The sequence below is a fragment of the Hemicordylus capensis genome, chromosome 6 (genome assembly GCF_027244095.1).
Source record: "Hemicordylus capensis ecotype Gifberg chromosome 6, rHemCap1.1.pri, whole genome shotgun sequence".
NCBI classification, from domain to species: domain Eukaryota; kingdom Metazoa; phylum Chordata; class Lepidosauria; order Squamata; family Cordylidae; genus Hemicordylus; species Hemicordylus capensis.
In genome coordinates, this window is record NC_069662.1 from 5402274 (window position 1) to 5427065 (window position 24792).

At 46.5% G+C, this 24792-nt stretch overlaps 2 protein-coding genes across 4 annotated transcripts; both read left to right on the forward strand.

The window, feature by feature from the left end:
- The first annotated feature begins 1399 nt into the window (after positions 1-1399).
- On the forward strand, positions 1400-6688 carry PSMB5 (proteasome 20S subunit beta 5). The gene is made up of 3 exons (XM_053263304.1): positions 1400-1721; positions 2714-3020; positions 6135-6688. The coding sequence occupies exons 1-3, from the start codon at positions 1470-1472 to the stop codon at positions 6419-6421; spliced, it is 846 nt and encodes a 281-aa protein (XP_053119279.1). The 5' UTR covers positions 1400-1469; the 3' UTR covers positions 6422-6688.
- A 1360-nt stretch (positions 6689-8048) lies between these two features.
- C6H14orf93 (chromosome 6 C14orf93 homolog) lies at positions 8049-18071 on the forward strand. 3 transcript variants are annotated; one of them, XM_053263300.1, is made up of 7 exons: positions 8049-8796; positions 10846-11538; positions 12376-12639; positions 13203-13264; positions 13878-13981; positions 14467-14579; positions 17060-18071. In XM_053263300.1, the coding sequence occupies exons 1-7, from the start codon at positions 8779-8781 to the stop codon at positions 17459-17461; spliced, it is 1656 nt and encodes a 551-aa protein (XP_053119275.1). In that variant the 5' UTR covers positions 8049-8778; the 3' UTR covers positions 17462-18071. The 3 variants fall into 3 exon arrangements, with proteins under 3 accessions (XP_053119275.1, XP_053119277.1, XP_053119276.1); XM_053263302.1 differs by having other exon boundaries at positions 8194-8345; XM_053263301.1 differs by lacking the exon at positions 8049-8796 and having other exon boundaries at positions 8818-11538.
- Positions 18072-24792: the final 6721 nt, after the last annotated feature.

A 24792-nucleotide genomic window follows, 5' to 3' on the forward strand; every position in this document is an offset into this window, starting at 1 on the left:
GACCTTCATATCCGTTGTCACTCCCAAACTAGTGATCAGACACTGAGGGGGGAATGGGAAGGTTGTGCTGTCGAGTTGGTGTTGATTCCTGGCGACCACCAAACACTTAAGGACACCTTAATTCCCATAGGTCCCCCAATTATCAATTCCTGGGCAACAATTCTTCGTAATGAACCCCGCCGCCCATTGAGATCATCAGGAAAGGTCTGTCTGCATTTGCCACCGGCCCGTCTGGTGGCTACTCAGGGACGGGCCTTCTCTGTTGCTGCCCCGAGGCTTTGGAATGCGCTCCCTAGTGCAATAAGAGCCTCCCCATCTCTGACATCCTCTAAAAAGTCCTTAATAAAGACGCATTTCTTCACCCAGGCTTTTAACTGATATTGTTTTGATTGTTTTGAATGTTGTTTTTAGAATATTGTTTTAAAAATTTTAAATTGTGTTTTACATTTCTTGCTTTTAAATTTTTGTTTTGTTTTGCTTTTGTTTTTAATTAATGTTTTACTTTTCAATCTTGTTGTAAACCACCCAGAGACATAAGTTTTGGGCGGTGTAAAAATATGATAAATAAATAAATAAATAAATAAATAAAACAAGGCACCTTTTAGAGTGGTGTCTCTTATACTTAGCAGGGAGGGCACAATTGTCCTTTTCCAAATCAGCACAGCATCTCTTCAGTGACTGTTGCTAGTGTCTACTTTGTTTCTCTTTTTATACTGTAAGCTGTTTTGGAAAGCTTCCCCCCCCCCGGAACCCGCTTTGATAACTTTTGTTGTTAGAAACTGGTATATAAATATTATTAATAATCTAATAACTGCCGAGCTTGTCTCTGATTACTAAGTTTAGCCCAGTATTTATTTTTTATTTCTATGCCAACACGTGGCCGTGAGTTCCACAGGACAAAAGCTACATATCTGGTGCAGAAAAGCCTAATTTCTTTTTGATTGCTTCTACTCTGTTTTTTCTTAAATGTTACGGAACGATATCCTTTTTCTTTCCCAGTATGACATTCCCCCAAGGAAAATGAAGATGCCGACGGTCATATTTTCTTTCCATTGGATGAAGAGGCGTAGCGGTAGCGGAGAGAAGCCAGCAAGAGCAGCGCCACCGGCCCCCAGCCGCACCCCCTGACGTCAGACGCTGGGGGCGCGGCTGGGGCGCGAGACTCCTCCCCTGCACGAAGGCATCCCTATTTGCTATGCCAAGCCTTTCAAGTCCAGCATTGCCCTTAGCCAAGATGGCGCGCACTCTTTTACTTCTGTCACCGTACCTCAGGCAACATAGCTGCTCCCTCACTACAAACGGCGAACAGCGGCTTCAACCGAGTATGAAGCCGAAACAAGATGGCGCCTGATGCCCAGTTAGGTATGCGCTTCACGCGCGCTTGCCCTCTCCTAATATGGCGTCCGGAGTCTATATAGGACATAGGCCTTGAAGCTTCCCTGAGTCACGGCGATTCACCCTTAGCTAAGATGGCGCTGGCCAGCCTGGTGCAGCCGCAGCTGCCCGTGAACAGGGCCGGGTTCTTTGGTTTCGGGGCCGGCAGCGAGTTTCGGCCCCTCGCGCTTGGCGCTTGCGGTGGAGAGGAGCATGTAACGCAGAGCCAGGCTTCGGGCCTGCCCCTGGCACTCGCCGCCCCCGGCCCCAGCAGCCTGGGCCAAGGCGGCGCCTCCGAGAAGGCCAAGATTGAGCTGCTGCATGGGACCACCACCTTGGCTTTCAAGGTGGGGCAGGGGCTGCGGCCGGGGTGGTGGTGTCCTTTGGGCTTGGGGGGTCAGAGGAGGGCAGGTTTGGGAGGAGTGGCGGAGCTTAGCTCTTTGGAGGGAGTGGGTGGGTGGGTGTGTAGTCCTTGGGGGTGCTGGAGGTAGGATAGCAGGAGATCTGGAGGGGTGAATCAGTGGGGGGCAGGATATTGGAGGGGGATGGCTGGTCCGGGTTTTGTATAACAGATCTAGGGAAGAGGGGAGGTCTGGAGAAGATAGGGGGCTACAGTTGAGGGAGGGAATGGGTGGAAGCTGTGTCGGGAGAAGGCTTTGGTGGGGGCAAGAGAGACTTGGAGGCGGGGGCATTCTGGGGAGCTGGTGCTTGGATAGGGAAGGAAGAGGGCAGGCTTTGGGGAAGCAGCTTGAGAAGGACAGCTTGGGGTGATGGTGAGCAAAAAGTGGGGAACAGAGCCAAGAAAACCCGAGTATATTGGTCCTTGCCAGTGTTAGAATCCCTCTAACAGGGATTCCCAGATGTTGTTGACTACAACTCCTATCATCTCCAAGCAAAAGCCATTGCAGCTGGAGATTCTGGGAGTTGTAGGCAACAACATCCGGCCCTGCAGATGGAGCACTGGTCTTTGCCATGAATGTCAGAGGGCAGTTTGAGGTTGTCCCCTGGGTTTTCAGAAGAGATGTCTAGACATGGATGCCTCTCATTATCATTCCCTTTGTGGGCACCCCATGGAAGAGCTGATGTCACGAATCCTGTTGCAGTTTGGGAGTTTTGTTTGAGGCAGTGGCAGGCTGCTTTGGTGTCTCCCATGTTGGAGTGGCAGATGGGTGGCTCTTGAAGTTGGCATCTTATCACCTGGCCAGTTGGGGTCAACTCCCTGGAGCTGGCCTCTTCTTTTAGCAGGTGATGGTTTGGACTAGCAACTACCCAGACTGAGGTAACTTTTAAGCGCTATTCATGATTTTGATCTCCTCTTTTCTTCTTCTTCTTCTTCCAGTTCCAGCATGGTGTCATTGTGGCAGTGGATTCACGGGCCACAGCAGGTGTCTACATTGCTTCACAAACTGTGAAAAAGGTCATCGAGATCAACCCCTACCTGCTGGGCACCATGGCTGGCGGTGCAGCAGACTGCAGCTTCTGGGAGCGGCTGCTGGCACGGCAGTGCCGGATCTATGAACTCCGCAACAAGGAGCGGATCTCGGTGGCTGCTGCTTCCAAACTCTTGGCCAACATGGTTTATCAGTATAAGGGCATGGGGCTATCCATGGGTACCATGATCTGTGGCTGGGACAAGCGAGGGCCAGGTGAGGACATCATATGCTCCTTGGGAGCTTTTGGCAGCCTAAATTCCTCTGTTCACCACCTCATCTCACTAAATCCCAAACACTTTAAGTGTTGGGTATTTTGTCCTCTTTTCTTAGAGGTGCATATTAGGGATGTACACGGAACTGGTTCTATGCACTCCCAGGAGGGCGGGGAGGGGTGCTTCCTACCTGCCTATCCCTGCCCTGTAACTTTTCCCCCACCAGCGCTTTCCCAAAAAGAGTGGGCACAGGACTGCAGCGTTCCTCCTTGCAGCCCCGTTCAGCGTTGCCACGCAAATGGCTGACGCGCATGCACACAGCATGCACGCACGTTGGCCATTTGCATGGAGATGCTGAACAGGGCTGCAAGGAGGAACGCTGCAGTCCTGCGCCCACTCTTTTTGAGAGAGTGCCAGCAAGGAGAAAGAGACGGGGGCTGACAAGTAGGCAGCGCTTTCCCTGCCATTTAAAGCAACCCCCTCCTTGCCCTCAGAACTGGTCCAAATGCCGGTTCGACAGAACTGGTTCTACGCTCCCGAAAAGGAGTGCTGAACCAGTTCTGTGCACATCCCTAGTGCATATGTCCATTTCTGCAATCTCCTGATTGCTCTAAAGTTAGCTGCATTTGCATAGATGCTTAGTACTTCAAGGGGTAATACTGTGTGGTGCACAACTTTCCCCCTGACCTTCACAATTCCCTCCCTCAGGGCCCAATGTTCACATTACCTCTTATTTCACTTGAGACTAGCTTTCCAGATACCCCAGTCCTTTATGTTCTGTTGCTTTTGGTATGCTTAAACTACCCCAACTTAAACATGTTTAGTTTTCTAGATTTTGTTTTTAGAACTGAATTCTATTGTGTGGTATGACATTTTGAAGTTGGGAGAGGAGATGTGGAGGTGGAACCTGATAGCCTGGGAAACATATGGCCTTGTTGCCTGGATTCAAGTTATCTGGCAGATACTTGCTTATTGGGGAAGTGATTGACAGCTAACTCTTCCAACACCATTTCACTTTGCAAGTTTACCTGCCAAGAGTAATGTTAAAGCTGTGTTAAGGATGCTCCCAGATGTGGGGATGAAATGGCAGTACCTCCAAGCAGGAATGCTAACTAACCTGGGGGCTTGGTATTGCCACTGCTGCTTTGACATGATAGTTGCTGTGCCCTCCATACCCGCCCCCATGGATTCTCCTGGTCTGTGTGGACTAGCATTGATCCGCATGGAGCAAAACCCTTCTTCTGGAAGCTGTGTTCTGTTGTAAACACCTGTCCATGTGATGCTCTGTGGGTATAAGAAGCAATATATCTGGTCCTGTCTGCCTTTCTTCTTCACATAGCAGTCCATTGGATCAGACTGAAGTGCTGGAGATAAATATCACAGAACTTACATGGACCATGTCAGTTTCCTTAGTTTATTTGATAAATATCTTTCTTGTTTATGCATTTGAGGGCACTTGAGTCGCACAAAGGTAGCAATCTTAAGCACACACATTTGGGAATAAATTCCACTGAAATCAGTGTGATTTGCATCCATCTACATGTATTTGGGACCAAGATGTAAACCTCAGGTATTGCTCTCTTTATCCTTCATGCTTTTAACATTGCCATGAGGATCTTGTTCCATACCCTTTGGTGTGTGTGCTTGTCCATTCACTCCCCAAACTCTGCCCTCGAATGCACCCCACCCTCATCTTTCAGGTTTTCCTGAGGACAACCTGCTTTCGCTTTGCATGAGAAAAGACTGGAGCTGAGTGTAGCTGTTCATGTAGAAAGGAACCCACCAGTGTTTTGAGTGTTACGTCCCCTACACAAAGTAGCTTGTTCCAGAAGCACAAGGTCACAAAGCTAGGAAACCCTGTCTTTGGAGGGGTAGTCCTCCTGGGCAATGTCAACCGTTCTGGAAGGTTAAATAGAGCAAGGAACAGTGGAAGAAAAATGACTCTTGTGCCCTCTTCCTAGGTTTTGAGTGGATCAGTGGAGGGGGATGGGAACTTTGGTGGTGGATTTTGAAATCTGGTTATTACTCTTACTTGAAAATATTGCTCTGCTGTATCAGTGTACTCAGACAGTGGGTTGGGCTAGCATATCCTCGGACCAGCTGCCCCAGAGGCTCCTGCCTCATACACAGTCTCCTTTCCCAGTGATGTTATACCTACTTTGTGTCCCATCAATTACTGTGGGGGATTCATTGTATCCCAGGGGCAGGGGTGGAGTTATAATTGAGTGGATGGGTTCAAAGAACTCCGGCCCTCCAGCTCCTGAGGACCCCCCAGCTCCACCCATCCCTATTTTTTCGTTATCTCCCTCACTCCAGGGGGCCACCAGGGAGAGAGGTGAACACGGGGCCCCCTCTCCCCTAGCTACACCCCTGCCCAGGGGTTCCCAACCTGTGGCACTCCAGATGTTGCCGAAATAAAACTCATCATCCCCAGCTATAACTTATTCTGGCTGGGGATGCTGGGAGTTGGAGTTCGGCAACATCTGGAGTGCCACAGGTTGGGAACCCCTGTTGTGTCCAAATATTTTCTATGGGTGTGGTGCAATACAGCCTAGTTGTAGCTGCAACATAAAAACCCCAACCCATGAGCGGTGAGCCTCATCAGTTTTCTTCTGATATTGCACATCTACATGTCTGAATCCATGTGGGAGTTGGTTTAGCATAGTGGTGAAGAGACCGAGCTGTCAGGACTTCCCTGGTTCAAATCCCACCTCTGCCCTGAGCTCATGAGCTGCTCTTAAGCAAGCCACTTCCTCCCAGTCTCTGCTCTCCAGCTGCAATATAGGGATAATAATACCTTACAGGATGAATTGCTCCAAGATAATGCATGTGAAGTGCTTTGCACATTCAAAAGCACTGTACAAATGCTAACGATTATATGTAAGAACTGTAGTGCTGAGATGCTTGGAGAGCCCCATTCTGAGAGGCTCAGCAGGCTAGATGTGCCCTGTAGGCAGCCTTTTGAAGAACAAGGTGATGTGTGGGGCCATAAATATTGAGAACTTCTTTACCAAGAATCTTCTGATATGAGAAGAGTGAACCTTACGCCTGATACGGCCATTGTAAGGAATTTGCAGAGTCCCAATAACCTGAACTTTTCTACCCTGCCTTTCAGGCTTGTACTATGTGGACAGTGAAGGGAACCGCATCTCGGGCACGGTATTCTCAGTGGGCTCCGGATCAGTCTATGCCTACGGAGTGATGGACCGTGGTTACTCTCATGATCTCTCCGTTGAGGAAGCCTACGATCTGGCCCGTCGTGCAATCTACCAAGCCACATACCGAGATGCCTACTCAGGGGGCACAGTCAACCTCTACCATGTACGCCAGGATGGCTGGATCCGTGTCTCCAGTGATGATGTGGCCAAGTTGCATGCATCATTCCATGGCACCCCGGCTTGAGATGGTGGACTGTAGGGGGAAGGGGCATTCCATTCGGGTCTGTAGGGATTGCTGGCAATAAGGAGCTCACAGAAGTATTAGAGTTAGAATTGTGGATCTCCCACTAAGAAAATGGAGAATACTTAGCCCACATGGTGGAGAAGGAGTGAGGTGGAGGGAGGGAATATGACAGGCTCACAGACTGGCCCTGGGGTGGCGGCTTCACTTTCACTTGTGACCGATGTCTGCTGTAGCAAAATGTTTTGAATTAAAAATGTTACTGTCCAATATGGGTTTTTGTCTTCTCTTGGAGAATCAGGGTGGGCAAAAGAGATATTGGCTGCTTTAGTCCCATCAGAGGTGTGGTGTGGGCTTTGGATTCATGCCAGCAGAGGGATGCCCTAGAGGGGCAAGCTCGCTGGCTAGCTGCATGGGTGTGAGTGCTTGGGCACAGAAGCTGAGAGATAAATGTCTCTTGAAAGTTTCGTTCCTAGGCAAAAAGCAGAAGGTCGCCTATTCCCACAGGCACTGGAGCATACGTGTCTGTGATACCGAGGGAGGAAGTCAAATGGCTGTTAAACAGGGTCTTTCTTTCTCTGATGATTGCTACCATTTCTTGGCTTGCTTTACCTTATTCTCCGTTACCCAGTTGCTGTCCACGCACCTTAGGTAATGCCAGTTCCTTGTCCTTCACACCTTCATGGGATCCCCCCCTTCTGTTTGATGTTTACAGGCTGGCATTAACCCATTCTGGCCCCCCTCATCAAGCAGAACCTTCGTAAATACTTTTATGCACTGTTGCATCTCCTGGTTCCCACCCAATTGACGCAAAGGCTGTGTGTGCAGTGCATAGAACTTAATATGAACAGAAAAGGTTATTGCCAGCTGCAGGGCAGCAGGGATAAAGGGAAGGAGGGAGGCTAAAATGGAGGTGTGGTTGAGTAGGAGAGGGTTTGGGTTTTTTTTAAAAAATAAACCCTTACTAGCTAAATGCCCTTTCCTTCCCCAGAGCTGTCCTCCATGCTTACTTAGAAGAAAAGATTGGATCATTGGAACAGAGTCGCAGTAGGGAACACGAAAGTGGGAAAGGGCAAAGGAATTCTTTTGAAGTACTGCTGCAAAGAGGTGAAGAAAGGAAAAGGATTGCTAGAAGGATGATCAAGGAAAGGGGGCAGATAGGTAAAAGGAGGATTGTGTGCGCGAGACACAGCAAAAGAGCATGATCAAAGCTGATGGGAGTAGCATGAGAACAGGTTGGGCTGCAGAAAGTATGGAAGGATAGCAGAAAGGATCAGCAGAGCATGAAAAACCGGAGAAACAAAATAATACAAATGTTTAAGGAAAGGATTAGGACAGTGTGGATGAAGCAGCAGGAGGAAAAATAAAGAACAGCCTGGTTGTACATGTCCAGGAGAAGAAAAAATTGGCAGTGCCCAGCCAGTCTAGGTGTCCCCTGCTGGGGCCCTGCTCAGGAATGCGTGTGCAGCTTTGGTGTGTGTTTGTGTGCGTGCAGGAGACTGGCCAATCAGGGCAGAAGGGGGGGAGCATGGGGGTGTGGCGGTTGGCAGCAGGGTGCACATCCTCCCCCCCCCCCTTGCACACACACGAATACAAAGAGCTGCACGACCTTCCAGTATCCTTTTCCCAGGGACGTGTGGGAGTGGGGATAGAATGGTGGGAAATTGGGGGGTGGCAAGGGGAAGGATTGGAAGGGGAGGCACCCCAATCTTCCCTTGTTTGTTTGGCCTTCCCAGGGAAATATACGACAAGGCGGCGGGGGCGGGGCGGGAAGGGTTGTACGTGACAGTATGAAGGAGGGAGGAAGCAGGAGAGCTGGGATGTGCCTGGCAACAGATACGTACATGCCAACTGTAGAGAGGCTATGTGGATTTAGAGGGAAGATAGGGCAGAAAGGAAGATAGAGGGTATATATTGCAATTAATGGGTAAGTGTGCAGGGATATGGAAAGCAGGACATACTTGATCAGATACCATTGTCTGGTTGCCCTTCAAAGTGTTTCAACCACCACAGGGTCTTAAAGAAAGGGGGAAACAATTTCCTACATTTTGTGGGTAAAGTGGAGGTGCTAATTGGAATTGGCGATTCTTAACAACTATTGGTAGTGTATTCTAGGCTACTTAAACTAGAGTAAAACCATGTAATCTTTTGTATGTTGATACTATGGTGTATATGCTCGTAGACGGGAAGAATATTAGAAATATAAATGTGTAGTTGGGAGTGCAGATATATACCATATTAGGCACACAGAGGGTATGTTTACATGATCCGGCTTGCAGAACAGTAAAGCATGTATTTGCTCAAGATACTAAATATAACTTCTCTTGTCTCAAATTTAATCTTTTGTTTTGTACGAGAGGATGATTGGAGATTTGCAGGTGCTTATTTCATACCATCAGGGTGGGTTGCCAATCTATGTTAATCATCCTTTTGTTCCTACAATCAGGACGGCTGAAGAGTGATAAAAAGGTTGCATTTTCCAAACCTCAGATTTTTAAAAATCTGTATTATTGCCTAGGAGTACAGAAGCTGCTTTTGGTAGTAATTATGAACCCACCCCCTCACTCCAATCTGAACATCACTTTATTCTTTGCAAAATTGTCCCCAGTATTCAAAGTATCTGTGACCTTGAAGACGCTATGGCACAAGGAAGTTTGGCTAATAACTTGGAGGATCTGTTCTAGTTTGTATGGTAGCGTTGTGTATACTTTGGTACACGGGCTGTGTACCAGAGATAAATTAAAAATGGCAATTATTGATCTTTAACGATGAGTGTGTTTTGCCCCCCCGGGGGGAAAGTGACAAATTTGTGAGCGTAAACTGAAAAGGGAAGGCTAGATATGATCTGAAGCAGTGGCGGGGGACACACAGGATCCTGCTGTGGACAGTTATGGGGGCTAATCTCAAAACTGGTGGTATCTGGAAACATATGTTTAAACGTAGGGGGTGTCAGTTGGAGCAAGGATAGATACTGCTCAGTGCCCTCATGTGGGTGACCTTGTGCTGGGGCAGCCATTGGAGGGGGCGAGAGGTGAGGGCCTTGGCGTGTCTTTGGGTAGCTCATGTCAGCCATTTTGGTGTCTTTGACAGGATTTTGAGTCAACCTTTTGGAAAATGTGGTTGGTGGTGACAAAGGGGGCATTTATTTAAATATGTACTTTGTTTTCGGAATAAGAGATAGTGACACAATCTTGCGGCTAGACGGCTATTTTGGGGGGATGTGGTGTTAGACTTGGCATGGATGCCTGTGCTGTGGAGTCGTGAAAAATCCTTCAGCCGCGCTGGGCTGGAGAGGCAGCCATGAAAACAGCCTGCCCTCACAGACGTCCCTAAAGAGCCCCTTCTCCTCCGTCGTCTCCCTCGCTTTTCCCCTCCCCTTCTTCCCATTCGCCCCCCCCCCAGCCAAGGCACCACGGCTTGTAGCCAATCGGCTGCCTCTGGCTTCTCGGCACAGGCCAATCGGAGAGCGGCGGCGGAGGGCTGTTGGCTTTGTACACGACTGCGGCGTTCGTGCCTTCTCTCTTCCCGCCGCGCTGCACACGCAGGATGGAATTCTGGGGGACGCGGGATTCGGAACCGTTGGCCCCCACAGCAGAAAACCAATAGCAAACGCCCGGCCCTTTTTTCCCCGCCCTGGGGCGCGCGGAATTTAAATATGCAAATCGTGAAAGGATGTGCACCGCCTCTACAGTGATCACTTGTGTGTGGGAAATAAGATATCCACTATGCCGAGGGGAGGGGAGGGGTTGGGATTCCCACTTTGATGCTTCCCATTGTTGTCACTGCCTCCCCCCCCCCAAAGAGAGAGAGAGAGAGGGAATGCAATAAACTGATAATGAATGAATGGGTATATGCAAGAGATTTTTTACAAAGCTTTGCAAGATCTGAGTGTTCTGGTTCAAAACAAAGTAACTTTGTACACCTGCAAGTTCAGGTGAGCAAACAGAGGCTTTACACAACCAGAGTTGCTAGAACAAAGCACTTTTTGCAGGATCTTGCCCCCCCTTGCAAAGAAATGTTAAAGTGAGCTTTGCAGAACCTGAGCGGCTCAGCTAAATTCTTGCCATGTTCTCTGGGCTGGAGTAGAACAAGAAGTTTTTTTATAATAGGTCAGTTGTGAATTATAGATTCAAATGTACAAGCTGAGCCAGACACGCCAATGCTCAACCTCAAAAGTGCACTGTTTGTTGCTTTTAGCATAAATTTGGAATGATGTCAGAATGAATGCAAGTATCAAGTGACCTGCCCTAGTTCCATTGATTTGATTGTCCTCGGGATTCCTAGTGGGTGCTGGCAGGTTTGTTTTCAGACACAAGAACCTATCTCTGGGTACTTCGGGTGTTCAGAGATGGATGTGCATATGTTTTCCAGTTTATTGACATTAACAATTTAAACAAACAAACAAACAAAACCCATTTTCCTTGAAGCCTCGTTTGCTTCAGCAGCGACCAGTGTCTGCTCCTTCCTTGAAATGCCGTCGACTTGCACCTGCAGCTAAGCCACCAAGACCCAGACTGGGGCCTACCTTGCCTTCTCCAAGAGCCTTTGCTGAGAAATGCCCAGAATCTCTCATCGCTTCCGGGGCTGTCGAATTCACATCAATGTCGTTCAGTGCCACCATTTTGTTCTCGCCTCCCAACGCCAAAGAGGCCAAATGCTGCTGCTGCACCTGCAAGCAGGAGCCCGGCGCTCAGGGAGCTGCCCCACCACCCTCATCCCCACCTTGCACTCCCATCACGGTGACAGGGACTGGGCTATCAGTGCAGTCGTCGGACCAGCTCCTCCACATCATCTATCAACGTGTGGAGAAGGCCGTGAGCCTTGCGGAGGTGGCGCTGAGCCTAGCCAGGGCCAACAACGAGACCTTGAGGCGGCTGGAAGAGGAAATGGGAGCATTGCGCCGCGGAATGGGCCCAACCCTCAAAGCGAGCCCCCTGGGTCCTCCAGAGGAGCATCAAGAGAACAATGATGAGGAAGAGGAACGAGAGGCCGAGGGCTTCAGAAATGGCGTCCAGGTGGTCATTGAGGAGCTGAGGCAGCTGGGGGCAGCAGCAGCAGCCGGGCCACCTGGCCACTTGGGTTTCTCGCCTGTGCAGCTGGGACCTGGGGGCCTTGGTGGGGTATGTAGTTGGAGGATTAGGGGCTTCTTTGTCCCTCCCACCCTACAAAACACACACAATCCCCATGTCCCTCCGGTCAGGCACAGATGGCCTCATGAATATTTGATGGCATCTCTCGCCTTCTTTGCCAAAGACCTGCTCAGGAGAGAGGCATTCTGGGAGTCATGCCAAGCGCTGCTCTGCTGTTGTGGCCTGGGGTTGAGGGGCCCTGGCACGAGCGAAAAGTGTGTGTGTATCTAGGATCCCAAGGCTGGTATGGAAGTGGGACCGGAGCAGCTCATGGTGAGATTAAGGGGCTTTGGCAACGTTGGAGTTGGGGGAGAGTTTAGTGCCAGAATGTTTTCACAGGGGGGCACGAAAAAGCATCTTTCAGCCTCTTGCGGTGTGTGTGCCAAGTGTGGATTTTGACAATGAGGAATAAAAAGAGGTTTTGAAATAAAAGTCCTGGCCAGTGTCAGCGTGACACTTGTGTTATAGACCAACTGAATAATAAAGTTCCCATTTGTGAAAATATGCTCAGGAAGGGAGAGCACCTGTGAGACAGAATGGCAGAGCAGGGGTGACTTGGAGGTCCAGGCGAGGGTAGTTACAGGTTGAGAATAACAGTGCAGCTGGAAGAGGAGAAGGCTGTTATTTGGGACTGAGGGGGACGCCTCTGAGTACCAATTGCAGGGGAGCAACGGCAGGAGAGAGGGCATGCCCTCAACTCCTGCCTGTGGCATCTGGTGGGCCACTGTGTGAAACAGGATGCTGGACTAGATGGGCCTCCTTGGGCCTGATCCAGCAGGGCTGTTCTTATGTCACTATTATGGGCTGTCAAAGTCTTTCCCTCCCCAGGTAACGGAAGAATCTCCCACCGTAGATAGCTCCATGCAGCGGATCTATGCCACACCCGCTTCTCCTGCCCCTCAGATGCCTCCTCAGCCTGTGGATGAGCCTTCTCTCTCCTGCCCAGAAGTATCCCCTAACAGCAACACCCTGGAGGACACCATGCTGCATTCAGAGGAACCACGTTTTTCTTTGGGCTTTGCGAGTCTGCCTTGTAGAAGCCGAAGCATTGGACAGAAGAATGCACGGCGCAAGAGAGACCTAGTGCTTTCAGTGAGTGGCCATACTTTACTTCCATAGGAACTTAGGAAGCTGCTTTTTCGCAGGTCAGACCATTGGTCCATCTGGCCCAGTTTTGTCTACACCAGTGGTTCCCGACCTGTGGCCCTCCAGATGGTGATGAACTACAACCCCCATCATCCCCAGCCACAATAAATTGTAGCTGGGAATGATGGGAGTTGTGTTCTAGTTCATCAGCATCTGGAGGGCCACAGGTCGGGAGCCACTGGTCTACACTGACTGGCAGCGGCTCTTCAGGGTTTCAGGCAGGAGTCTCTCAGCCCTACCTGTAGATGCCAGGGACTGAACCTGAGACCTTCAGCAAGCAAAGCAGATGCTCTGCCTCTGAGCTGTGGCCCCACCATCCTTTCAAAGGAGCTTGTGTCTCACTAAGAACTTGGTATAGAATCAGCAGCTCAGACACTGCAAAGCTTATTTTAATTAGCTTTCAAGGGAGCGCTGCTTTCTCTTAATAGCTCAGGTTTCATAAAACTGCTGTTGAGGTTTACTTTTTGAACATTCTAGTTTGTCATTCCAATATTTGTTTCCTCTCCCAGAAACTGGTCCATAATGTCCACAACCACATCACCAATGACAAGAGGTTTGATGGCTCTGAGAGGTAAGTGCTGGTTGGGGCCATCTGATTCAGTGTGGAGTTAGGGTTCTTATGTTTCCAGTGATTGCATAGAAGGATTAATTTCAGCTGGTGTGACTTGCCTCCTCATAGTAGTAGGAGAAGGTGCAAGGATAAAAAGATTCTGCACAGCTAATAAAGACACAGAATACCTCCCCCCCCCTTGATCTGAAATGATCCCTAATTTCCTGAACTGCAGCTATCCCCACTATTTGTAGTCCTTAGGGCCTCGTACGCAAATTCAGTTTACATAGATTAGTTACCTCTTAACGTGCTTTAATCATTCTTCGACACTCACAGATTGCTTAAGTAGTGGTAGAAGACTAGATTTACCAGTATCTCTTCTAAAACATGATTATGGGCAAAGTGGGAATTCTAGTCAACATTATTGATCGTAAATAAGAACCAAGGAGTGATCGTTTCTTAATCTCATGTATATGTCAAATATTCCATCCTAAAGCTGTGGACTCTGGTGCAGGTTCCTAGTTAAACTCATTAGATTGCATCATCTTTATTTATAAGCATTGCTAGGATATGTCAAGGGTGGGGAGTATTTCAGCATTTACCTCCCCCTCCATTCTCTCTCCCTTTCTCATAGCATTAAATCTTCATGGAATATCTCTGTGGTGAAATTCTTGCTAGAAAAACTGAAGCACGAATTGGTATCAAATCACCACAATTATACTGATAAAGAGCTAAAAGGTAAGATTGGGAAGAATAAAAATGCTCCACCTGCTTCATTTCTGGATTTTACTACTAGAGCTTATCCAGAACATAAAACTGTCCCTCCCCCGTCGCTGAAAACCTTTTTGTTTTTAAAGACACATTTGCATTTTGCTGGGACAGGACTGAAAGAAAAACCACACAGTGTTTCAAAATACACACATTACCCAGTGTTAACTCTGAAAGCTACTGATGACGTATGAACTGTTGGCTGTTCATATTCGCACTCGCATTATGGCAGGACTACAAAACTTTGGCCCTCCAGCTGTTGCTGAACTACAACTTCCATCATCCCCAGCCACAGTGGCCAATAATTAAGGATCATAGAAGTAGTAGTCCAACAAGAGCTGGAGAGCTGAAGGTGTGCAGCCCTTCTCTGTAGCCACCACCAGTCATTCATTTGGGCCCTTTTGGCACTCCCTGCTTTCCCTCTCTGTGAGTCCCCACTTTTTGTTCTTTGCTAGGGGCCTGTGTGGCCTACTTTCTGACAAAGCGACGTGAATACCGCAACTCTCTCAATCCCTTCAAAGGGCTTAAGGAGAAGGAGGAGAAGAAACTGCGCAGCAGACGCTATCGGGTAAGGCACAACTCAGTGACTCTGTGGGCCATTTCTACGCTGTTATTAAGCCAAGAGGACCACGCTGCTACCTTAACTGCTGAAAATAACCTATGTCATGTTTTCAACCCAAATGCACGCACACGTCAATCTTATTTCAGGCATTTGTAAACAAAGAAAATGAACATAAGTTTCATGCTGAGGCGGAGGAGGAAATTACATAAATATTCTCACCCGTACATATATGGAAACAAAAAAAATCTATTTGACAGATGAAAAAATTGTTCAGTTCTATTTCAGTTTGTAAGAGGCCATGCTAGTATGAGATGCTAAATTTCTTTAGCCAACCATTTGTTGTTAAAATTACAAATGTCGTAAAATAAAACACTCCTCTCTGTGGGTCTGAACTATCACAAATACTTACCATCGCTTTCATCGTATACAATATAGTTTAAGTGTTAATAATTGAGCTTTCTGAATTAATGCATGCAGTGACTGGGTTTTATTGCCCAGCTGTGCATTTTATATCAACCGAGTTCTGACTGATCTTTGACCACTCCTAACTATGTTTACTCAAAGTAGATGCAGTCTCATCCCCGTTTCAGCATGGCCCTAATCATATTTATGCAGAGCAACTTCTGCTAAGACCAGTAAAATTAGTTCCTAAAGACTGCCATCGTGTGCACACTTACTTGGGAATAAGTCCCTTTGAAAGTGATTATTTACTTCTAAGTAAACAGAGAAAGGGTTGGACAACTTTGTAGCCCGATCCAATGCATGTTTGGAGCTAGCTGCATTTAATTAAGCGGGAATCTAGTGCAACGCAAAATACAATTTTTAGTGGCTATTTCTTTAATGAGCATGTTCCAATAACTTGATAGAGGAATTTAAGTCCCACTCAGACACTTGTCTGAACATCCATAAAGCATATCATGCATCAGGAGGCAGCAGTAAAATGGTGGACGGGTAAAATGTGAAAAGCAGGGAGGGGATAAAAAAGGGCCTTAAGTATAATTTGCTTTACAGTGATTAAAAAGTGGTAAACTACTGTTTGAAGGCTAGTTTAGTAAACAAGATTCTTAGTCAGCCAAGATATCTCTATATAGAGAGGCTGCAATCTCATGAGCACTTGGAAGAAAGTCCCATTGGAAAAGCATATGCATAGCACTGGATAGTAAGAGTGGAGGAAAGGGGCAAAGGCTCCCTCTGTCATAACCATGTTACTGGACAAGACTTATTAAATTAGCCATAATTAAACCTTACTTTCCTTCCTGTTAGTTCTCCACTGACTGCTCAGTCCTCTGCATATTTACCTACAGGTAAATCCCACTGAGTTCAGTAGGGTTTATTCCCAACTGTGTGTGTTAACAATTGCAGCCAAAGAAACAGCAAAATACATTTTTAAGGTGGTGAAAACAGGGAACTAGATTATTATACCTGCATCCCACTTGTTTTCCATTTGCATTTGTCAAAGCAGTGCTGATCTTCCTTTTAAAAGAACAAAAATTAAGCCTGCTTCAGACCAGAGCCCGAGATCTCCCTGCAGCAGTAGGATGCCTCCTTCACTAAGGAGAGCAGAAAACTCAGGTGAGGGGGCAAAACAGCCAGTTAGCCCTTTGCTACCCAGAAGTGTTTCCTTTACAAACTGCCAGCTATGAAATGTGTGTCCTCTTGCTGCTGCTGCAGAGACAGAATCAATTCCTGCCAGTGGTAACCTGTGAAAGGATGGGCAAGGGAGAGCTGTGATTTCTCCAGAGAGCATAAGAACAGCCTGGCTGGGTGGGCCCTAAGGCCTTTTTAGTCCAGCACCCTGTGTCACACCGTGGCCCATCAGATGCCTCGGGAAACCAAACACCAGGAGATGAAGCCATGCTCCCTCTCCTGCCACTGCTGGGCTGCAACGAGTATTCAGAGGCATCCTATAGCCATCAGGACTTGTAGCCACCGGTCAACTTAGCCTTCATTAATTTGAGGATAGATTTTATACTTTATAAAAGGATGGCCCCTTTTTTAGCCATCTGAGCTGGTGGCCATCGTATCCCATGGCAGAGGACTCCTATAGATTAATTATGTGCTGTGTGAAAAAGCACTCTCTCTTGTCAGTCCTAAATTTCCTGGCAGTCAGTTTCATGGGATCACCCCTGGTTTTAGTGTTGTGTGAGAGAAAGAAGAACTTCTCCCTATCCACATTCTCCAAATAAAAATTGAACTGTCTCCAAGATGGGGCGGGCCCTATCTGAAAGTTGGCCAAGGCCTGTCCCTTGGGCTACATGTTGTGCCTGGGATAAGGGGACAGGCCTGCAGTCCTCCAACACTAGAGGGACCATTATAGCAAGAAAGCAGGATGGAAGAGCAGCTTGGGGGTGGGGAAGGAAACAAAAGGTTTGGAAAGGACAAAACAGGAACAGTGAGGACAGATGGGGTGAGTAACGGCAGAGGCGGCGGCAAATATGGGATTCTTAGAATGACTAATTCGATCCCTTCTTACTTACCATCTTCAGCTCTTTGCCAACCGTTCGGGGGTAGCACGCCTGCTTGGCCCGGAAGAGCAGCGTTTGTGGCAAGGTGTAACTGAGGAGCTCATGTCCGATGAGGAAGACAGCCTGAGTGAGCCGGGGGTGTGGGTGGCGCGCCCCCCACGATTCCGTGCTGCTCCCCTCACCCAGCTCTGCTACCGGCTGGACGCCAACTCGAAGCACGGCACCAAAGCGAATCGTGTGTATGGGTCACCCTCGGACCGTCTGCCCTCTGCGGAAGCCCAGCTTTTGCCCCTGCACCTCTACAACCCTCTCTTCCAAGAGGAGGAAGCCAGGGCTGGCACGCCGCCTCACCCGCCCAGCCACAAAGGCTTCTGTCCTGATCTCAACTCCTTCGTTGAGATCAAAGTGGAAAAGGATGAATGACCTACAGTGTCTGCCCTCATTTAGTATGGCAGCCAAAGTAATGGGGTGGAGAGAGGTCAGCCAACTGAGAGGCTTCCAACCATCTGCTGAGCTCAGTCCTTCCTCAAGATGAAGGGAGGACGTTGTCATATGAGGAATAAGACGTCTCTTCACTCCACTGGAACCTCTTGTAGGTCAAGAGGGAGAAGAAACCGTGATGGGGTAGGAAGCACTGGGGGGGAAATACCTCTTCCCAGCTAAGATGGCTGATCTGTACTCAACTGGTTGACCAACCTCGTGAACTTGAAGGGTAGAGAATAACAAAGAGAATTCTCTTCTCTGAGCCTGAGATTGGCAAACTTGACACAAAGTAGGAATTCCCTTAAAATAACGGCTCCGGTTGGGTCAGAGACTTGGGAGAACCCTTTGTACTCCATAGCTTCTCTCCTCCATCTTTGAGTTTTTGATCATGGAAACTGAAGGCTGACAGAGGTTTAAGGGGGCTGCTCGGTTTGGTGGGCCTGCTCTTTCGACCACAGAGGGGTTGGGAGAACACTGAGGGGCCTCATGCTGGACTTCTTAATTGAGAGCAATGGTTTTAAAGGGGCAATATAAAAAGATACCTGTAGAACCACGTTGGTCAGCCTCATTTGTTTTTGGCTGTTGGCTAGCCTCATAATGTTCTCATGAGAAATGGTGTGTGTGTGTGTGTGTGTGTGTGTGTGTGTGTGTGTGGTGTTCGTTTAGACTCAAGAGGAAGCCAAGTCAGGAACAACTTGGTTGTAGGGGAAAGTGGTTGCATTTTTAAAACTGTGAGGGCATGAAGAAAGAAGACATTGAACATGGCTTCTTAGGGCCCGAAGTCTGTATTGTGATAGGGGGAAAGTAGGGGGAATGCCTTTGGAAGAGGAGTTCTTTCTCCTTTCTTTGGTTTCCTGGGAATCCAAGGCTGGTAGATCCTATTCCCATTTCTTGGAAGGAGATTAAAATGTATAGGAAACGGAGCTAGAACATCTGAGTTTTATTTTTGGATTGCTACACCCCCCACCCACCCCGCTAGGTTTCAGAAATAGTTGCCTCTTTTCTCTCTCCTACCAAACTCCTGGTTTCCGGCTACCAAAGAAACTGTCTGCATGCATTCCCTGGAGAAAGGAAACTGGAGCCTCCGAATATTTACATATGTTAGTTGGCTTAGATGGACACTAATTTACAATTGCCCATCAATTAATACTGAGGTTGGAGTCTCTAAGTGGGAGAGTGGATTCGCTGAAAACTAGTGTGTCACTCCTACCACTGACCTGTCCATTACTGCATATGCACAGATATAGTAGAGACCTGGTTTGTAAGGTATTGTTATAGTTTGAGGTGGTGGGGTTAAAAACAAAACTGAGAGGAAGCCTGTGTTAGGGACCATTACATGTGCATATCTATGGCTATGGGGCACATAATAGGGTTTTTTGAACCATTACTGGCCTCTAGTGGCTTTTTTGTAGTATTACAGGAGAAAAAAATTATCCTTTCCCTCTGGATAGGTGAACAGCTATTACCTTTTTGATCCAGGAAAAAGGAGGGCCCACCTCAATCTACCCTTGCTGCAGCCCCTCTGTCCCCTTACTAAACCAGCACTCTATGCCCTATAACTTATGCCCCTGTGTCCCTATGCCACACACCAGAGGACTCGGAACTCCATATTGTTCTGAGTCAGCTACCATCCTTCCGTTCTGCATTTACCGTCTCTGAAGCTTAGAAGCTCCACTCCAACCGTTGGAGAATGCACTGAAAGGGGGAAGAAAAAGGCACATACAAACAACACACTTTTCAAACTAATTACTGTTCCGTGGTTGTTTCCTCATGGTCCACAGACTGACTCTTTAGATAAATATGAGATGTCTTAGAGAAACATAAGCTACGGGAAGGAAGGAAACAGGAAGGATGCAATAGAAGAGTAGATTGTGATGCGTTTTGATAACAAAAGGGGATAACAAAAATATACCAATGAGGATAAATAATAATTCTAAAAGGAACTATATGGAACTACACAGTTTTAAAAATAGATAAAAGCCATACTTTTATAAAAAATAAAGTTAGATAAACCTTGGGTTATAACAACTTCTCACAAACAGACTAGCAGATTTTAAAAGTATATCAAAGATATATAAACTAAACCCAAGTTATGATATCATTCTTTATGAACTAAAATTCAAACAAAGGTATTAGGATAGATAATAATAAATAGCTTACAAACAAACTGGCAAGACTGAACAGTGTAGCGAAGATGCTCAGATTAGCTAGACCATGGTGAATGCAACACATGGGGTAACTAGCTCACCTGCAAATGACAGAAAAATAAAACCTTGACTCAAATGGATAAGTCTAGAAAAATTTAAAACTGAAATCAAGAACTACGGAAGTGTAGAAGATAAAAAATAACTCTCAGTGGTTTACAAAGCAGAATACTCAACTTGTAAACAGAAATAGCTATTCACTAAAAAAGAAATCATATTATATAAGGTGAGATCACCTTATACCTTATATAATGTGGTCTCCTTACCTTATATGAGGACTTCTTTTCTTACTGAATAGCTATTCTGCTAACAAGTTGAGTGTATTCTGCTTTGCAAACCACTGAGAGTTACTTTTATCTTCTACTCCTTTGTTATTATATGGTAAGGAGACCAACCCACCCAAGTCCTGCTATGTTGCCTCAACATTGCGTGGAGATTCCTGGGAGGGAAGAGCGAAGTACGCAGGGAGGTACACTCCCAGTAGGCTCACCCAACGCGCGAAGGTCATCCCAGCTGCCAAGCTAAAGCAAGCAGGCACCTATATTGGGCAGCAGCGATATAGGAAAGTGCTGGAAGCTGACGATCACTTCAGTGACAGTGACAAAGGCATCACTTCATACTGCACGGGAGAAGGCAATGGTAAACCACTCCTGTATTTTACCAAGAAAACCACATGGATAGGCAAAAAAGAATGATTGACAATGTAGTGCTGGATGATGGGCCCCTCTGGTCAGATGTACTCAACATGCTACTGAGGAAGAGCTGAGGATCTCTGAGTACTGATGGCATTTTGGACATCTAGTGGCTGATGCTGCCATGTGGGAAAAGAAAATCCAAAGCTGCAAAGACAGAATTACAATGGGAATGTGGAACACAAGAAGCATGAATATGGGTAAGCTCAACTCAGTGAAAGATGAAATGAATCGACTACAGATTGACATCTTGGGCATCAGTGAATTAAAATGGACTGGAATGGGACACTTTCAGTCAGAAATTCATATCATTTAATAATCAGGACACGAAAAAGAAAGAAAAAACAGTGTTACTTCCTGACAGTGTTGTCAGGAAGGATATAGCAATGACAGTACTTGGGTACAATGCAGTAAGTAATCAACTAATATCAATTAGATTTCGTGGACAACCCTTTAACATGACAGTTTTTCAAGTCTATTCCTGAATGACTGATGCAGAAGAAGAGGAAGTTGATGAGTTTTATGCTCAAGTTCAGTCTGAAATTGACAGAGTATGCAAGAAAGATGTGCTGGTGGTGGTTGGAGACTGGAATGCCAGAGTTGGAAAAGGTAAAGGTAAATTTCACCCTGGGCCAAGTTGGGAGGGGCAGTATAACAATTCAATAATAATAATAATAATAATAATAATTAATAAGCAAAACACAGTCAGACTATATGGCTTAGGAAACAAATGAAGCAGGAAAATGACTTATTAGTTTCTACCAAGCCAATTATCTCTTCATTGCTAACACATTCTTCAAACAACCAAAGCGGTGCCTATACACATGGACATCACCTGATGGGAGTACACAGAAATAAAATTGATTACATTATTGGTGCAAGGAGGTGGAAGAGCTCAGTTATAACAGCAAAGAGGTAGCAGGGGGCTGATTGTGGAACAGATCACAATATGCTCATGTGCAAGTTCCAAGTTAAGCTAAAGCAGAAAAAACAAAACTATCCAGTTTCCACGATGTGATCTTGAGAATGTACCCACCATTTTCAAGGAGAACATCAGGAACCGCTTTGAAGTTCTGAACCTCATTGATAGGGAACCAGAGGAACTGCGGAATGAAATCAAAGAAGTTAAGGACAAATGTGAAAAGAGACTGCCAAAGACCAAGAAACAGAAGAAAGCACAATGGATGTCAGAACAGACAGTGGAAACTGCCAAGAAGAGGAGAGAAGCTAAAGTCAAGAAAGATAAAGACCTCAGGAAGGAAGATAATAGGGAATTTCAGAAAGCTGTTAGAAGAGACAAGGAGCAGTTCTACAATGACATCTGTAAAGACCTTGAGGATGGAAATAGACACGGAAAAACAAGGCAAGTTTTCCAAAAGATCCCTGATCTCAGAATGAGGTTCCAACCACAAATCGGTATGTTAAGGGATGCCAAAGGACAGATAGTAACTGATTCAGAGAGGCGCAAACAAAGATGGAAGGAGTATACTGAAAATATGTTCAACAGGGGCGTCAACATCCAATATACTCTAGAAGATACTCCCTACTTGCAAGTACCTCTAGTACGGGAAGATGAAGTTAAATCAGCATTCTGGCCATTACCAGGTCGGAAGGCTACAGGAACTGATGGAATAGCTACAGAAATATGGCAGGCAACAGAAGAAGAATCAGTCAAGGTTCTAACCAAGCTATGCCAGCAAATTTGGAGAATGATGCAATGGCCAACAGATTGGAAAAAGTCAGTCTACACACCCATACCAGAGAAATGAGACTTAACAGATTGTGCAAACCATCGCACAATATCCTTAATTCCACATACTAGCAAAATAATGCTCAGGATCATCCAACACAGATTAGAGCCTTGTGTGGAAAGGCCGGATGTTCAAGCTGGTTTCAGAAAAGGCAGAGGAACAAGAGACATCATTGCTGATGCACAATGGATAATTGAGGAAGCCAAAGAATACAAAAAAGGTCAATATTTGCTTTATTGATGACAGAAAAGCCTTGTGTCGACCATGTCAAGTTGTGGAATCTCCTTAGGAAAATGGGCGTCCCAGAACATCTAATTGTTCTCATGAGTAACCTATACACAGGCCAGGAAGCCACAGTCCAGACGGAACATGGTGAAAAAGACTGGTTCCAGATCGGCAAAGGAGTAAGACAAGGCTGTATATTTTCTCCTTATTTATTCAACTTATATGCTGAATATTTACTAAGAGAAGCTGGATTGGAAGAAGATGAGTGTGGTTTTAAAGAAAGAGGAAGAAACATCAATAACCTGTGCTACGCTGATGACACCACTCTGATAGCTGAGAATGAGGATGATCTGCAAGCTCTAGTAATGAAAGTCAAGGAGCACAGTGAGAAAATGGGACTATGACTAAATGTAAAGAAGACTAAACTAATTTTTTAAAATTACATTTATATCCTGCTCTTCCTCCAAGGAGCCCAGAGCGATGTACTGCATACTTGAGTTTCTCCTCACAACAACATTGTGAAGTAGGTTAGGCTGAGAGAGAAGTGACTGGCCCAGAGTCACCCAGCTAGTATCATGGCTGAATGGGGATTTGAACTCGGGTCTCCCCGGTCCTAGTCCGGCACTCTAACCACTACACCACGCTGGTGGGTACAGCAACCAGCCTCAGAAATGATAATGAAAACATTGAAGTGGTGGATAGCTTCTGCCTTTTGGGATCAACTGTCAACAGTAAAGGATCCAGCAGTCAAGAAATACACCACAGACTAGCACTTGGTAGGGTTGCAATGAAGCCCTTGGAAAGAATATTTAGATGCTATGACATGTCTACACCTACAAAGATTAGAATTGTTTGGACAATGGTTTTTCCAGTTACACTCTATGGGTGAGAAAGCTAGACTTTGAAGAAGCAAGACAGAAAAAGTATTGATGCGTTTGAACTTTGGTGGTGAAGACTTTTGAGGATGCCATGGACAGCCAGGAACAAATCAATCAAGGACAGCCATAGTCAATCAATCATAGTCATAATCAATCAAACATAGACAGCCATAGAACAAAGCAATCCAGAATTTTCACTCGAGGCACTAATGACCAGGCTCAAACTATCATACTTCAGACACATATTCCCTTTGGGATGGAGCTGGTCTAGGGAGAGCATCTAGGTTCCAAGTTCCCTCCCTGGCATTTCCTAGATAGGGCTGAGAGAGATTCCTGCATGCAACCTTACCTTGGTTGGAGAAGCTGTTGCCAGTCTGTGAAGACAATACTGAGCTAGATAGAACAATGGTCTGACTCTGTATATGGCAGTTTCCTTTATTTATTTATTGTTAAATTTATATACCGCCTTTCATTAAAACAATCCCAAGGTAGTTTACACAGAACTTAAAAACAATATTGTAAAAATGACACAATTAAAATATTAAGCTAAAAATATAAAACAAATCTGATTAAAAATTTAAAACACAAGCATAAAAACAGTACAAAATGCAAAGAAGCAGCAGCAGAGACAATCATAATTTACCCAAAACCTGGGTAAAAAGCTAAGATTTAACATGCTTTCTAAAAACTGTGATGGAGAGTGAGGAGCAAATAGTCACCAGGAGAACATTCCAGAGTCTGGGGGCAGCAACAGAGAAGGCCCTGTCCCGCATGCACAACAGCTGAGCCAACCTCATTGTCGGTACCCAGAGCAGAGCCCCCTCAGATGACCTCGTCAAGTGGGTAGCAACCTTTGGGAGCAGGCGGTCCATCAGGTATCCCGGGCCCAAACCCTTAGGGGCTTTAAAGGTCAAAACCAGCACCTTGAATTGGACCTGGAACCAAACTGGTAGCCAGTGCAGCTCTTTCAAAATGGGTGTGATGTGCTCCCACCAGGCAGCTCCAGTTAAAACCCTAGCTGCCGCATTTTGCACTACCGTAGCTGTAGTTTCCGGATAGGCTTTAAGGGCAGCCCCACGTAGAGTGTGTTACAATAATCCAGTCGTGACGTGACTAAGGCACGGGTAACCTTGGCCACATCTGCCTTCTTGAGAAAGGGACTCTTTTAGCAACACGATCTTGTTGGGGCATAACAGTATATATTGTAGAGCCCAACAACATCTGCCTGGTTGCAGGAGGCTACAGCAATGTTTCCCTCAAGCTGGTGCCTCTCTGAGGCAGGGGGCAAAGCTACGGGAACCTTTCTCATGACAACTGTGGGATTAACAGGAGGAAGAGAGATGAGACAGTTTGTCTTAGGTGGGTATATATTATTATTATTAAATTTATGCCCTGCTCTTCCTCCAAGGAGCCCAGAGCGATGTACTATATACTTAAGTTTCTCTTTCACAACAACCCTGTGAAGTAGGTTAGGCTGAGAGAGAAGTGACTGGCCCAGAGTCACCCAGCAAGTACCATGGC

Coding starts and splice junctions, on each gene's coding strand:
- PSMB5 (XM_053263304.1), top strand. CDS start 1,470: ATGGCGCTGGCCAGCCTGGTGCAGCCGCAGCTGCCCGTGAACAGGGCC. Junction 1,722..2,713: donor CCACCACCTTGGCTTTCAAG/GTGGGGCAGGGG, acceptor TTCTTCTTCCAG/TTCCAGCATGGTGTCATTGT. Junction 3,021..6,134: donor CTGGGACAAGCGAGGGCCAG/GTGAGGACATCA, acceptor CCTGCCTTTCAG/GCTTGTACTATGTGGACAGT.
- C6H14orf93 (XM_053263300.1), top strand. Junction 12,640..13,202: donor AGAGAGACCTAGTGCTTTCA/GTGAGTGGCCAT, acceptor TTCCTCTCCCAG/AAACTGGTCCATAATGTCCA. Junction 13,265..13,877: donor AGGTTTGATGGCTCTGAGAG/GTAAGTGCTGGT, acceptor CCTTTCTCATAG/CATTAAATCTTCATGGAATA.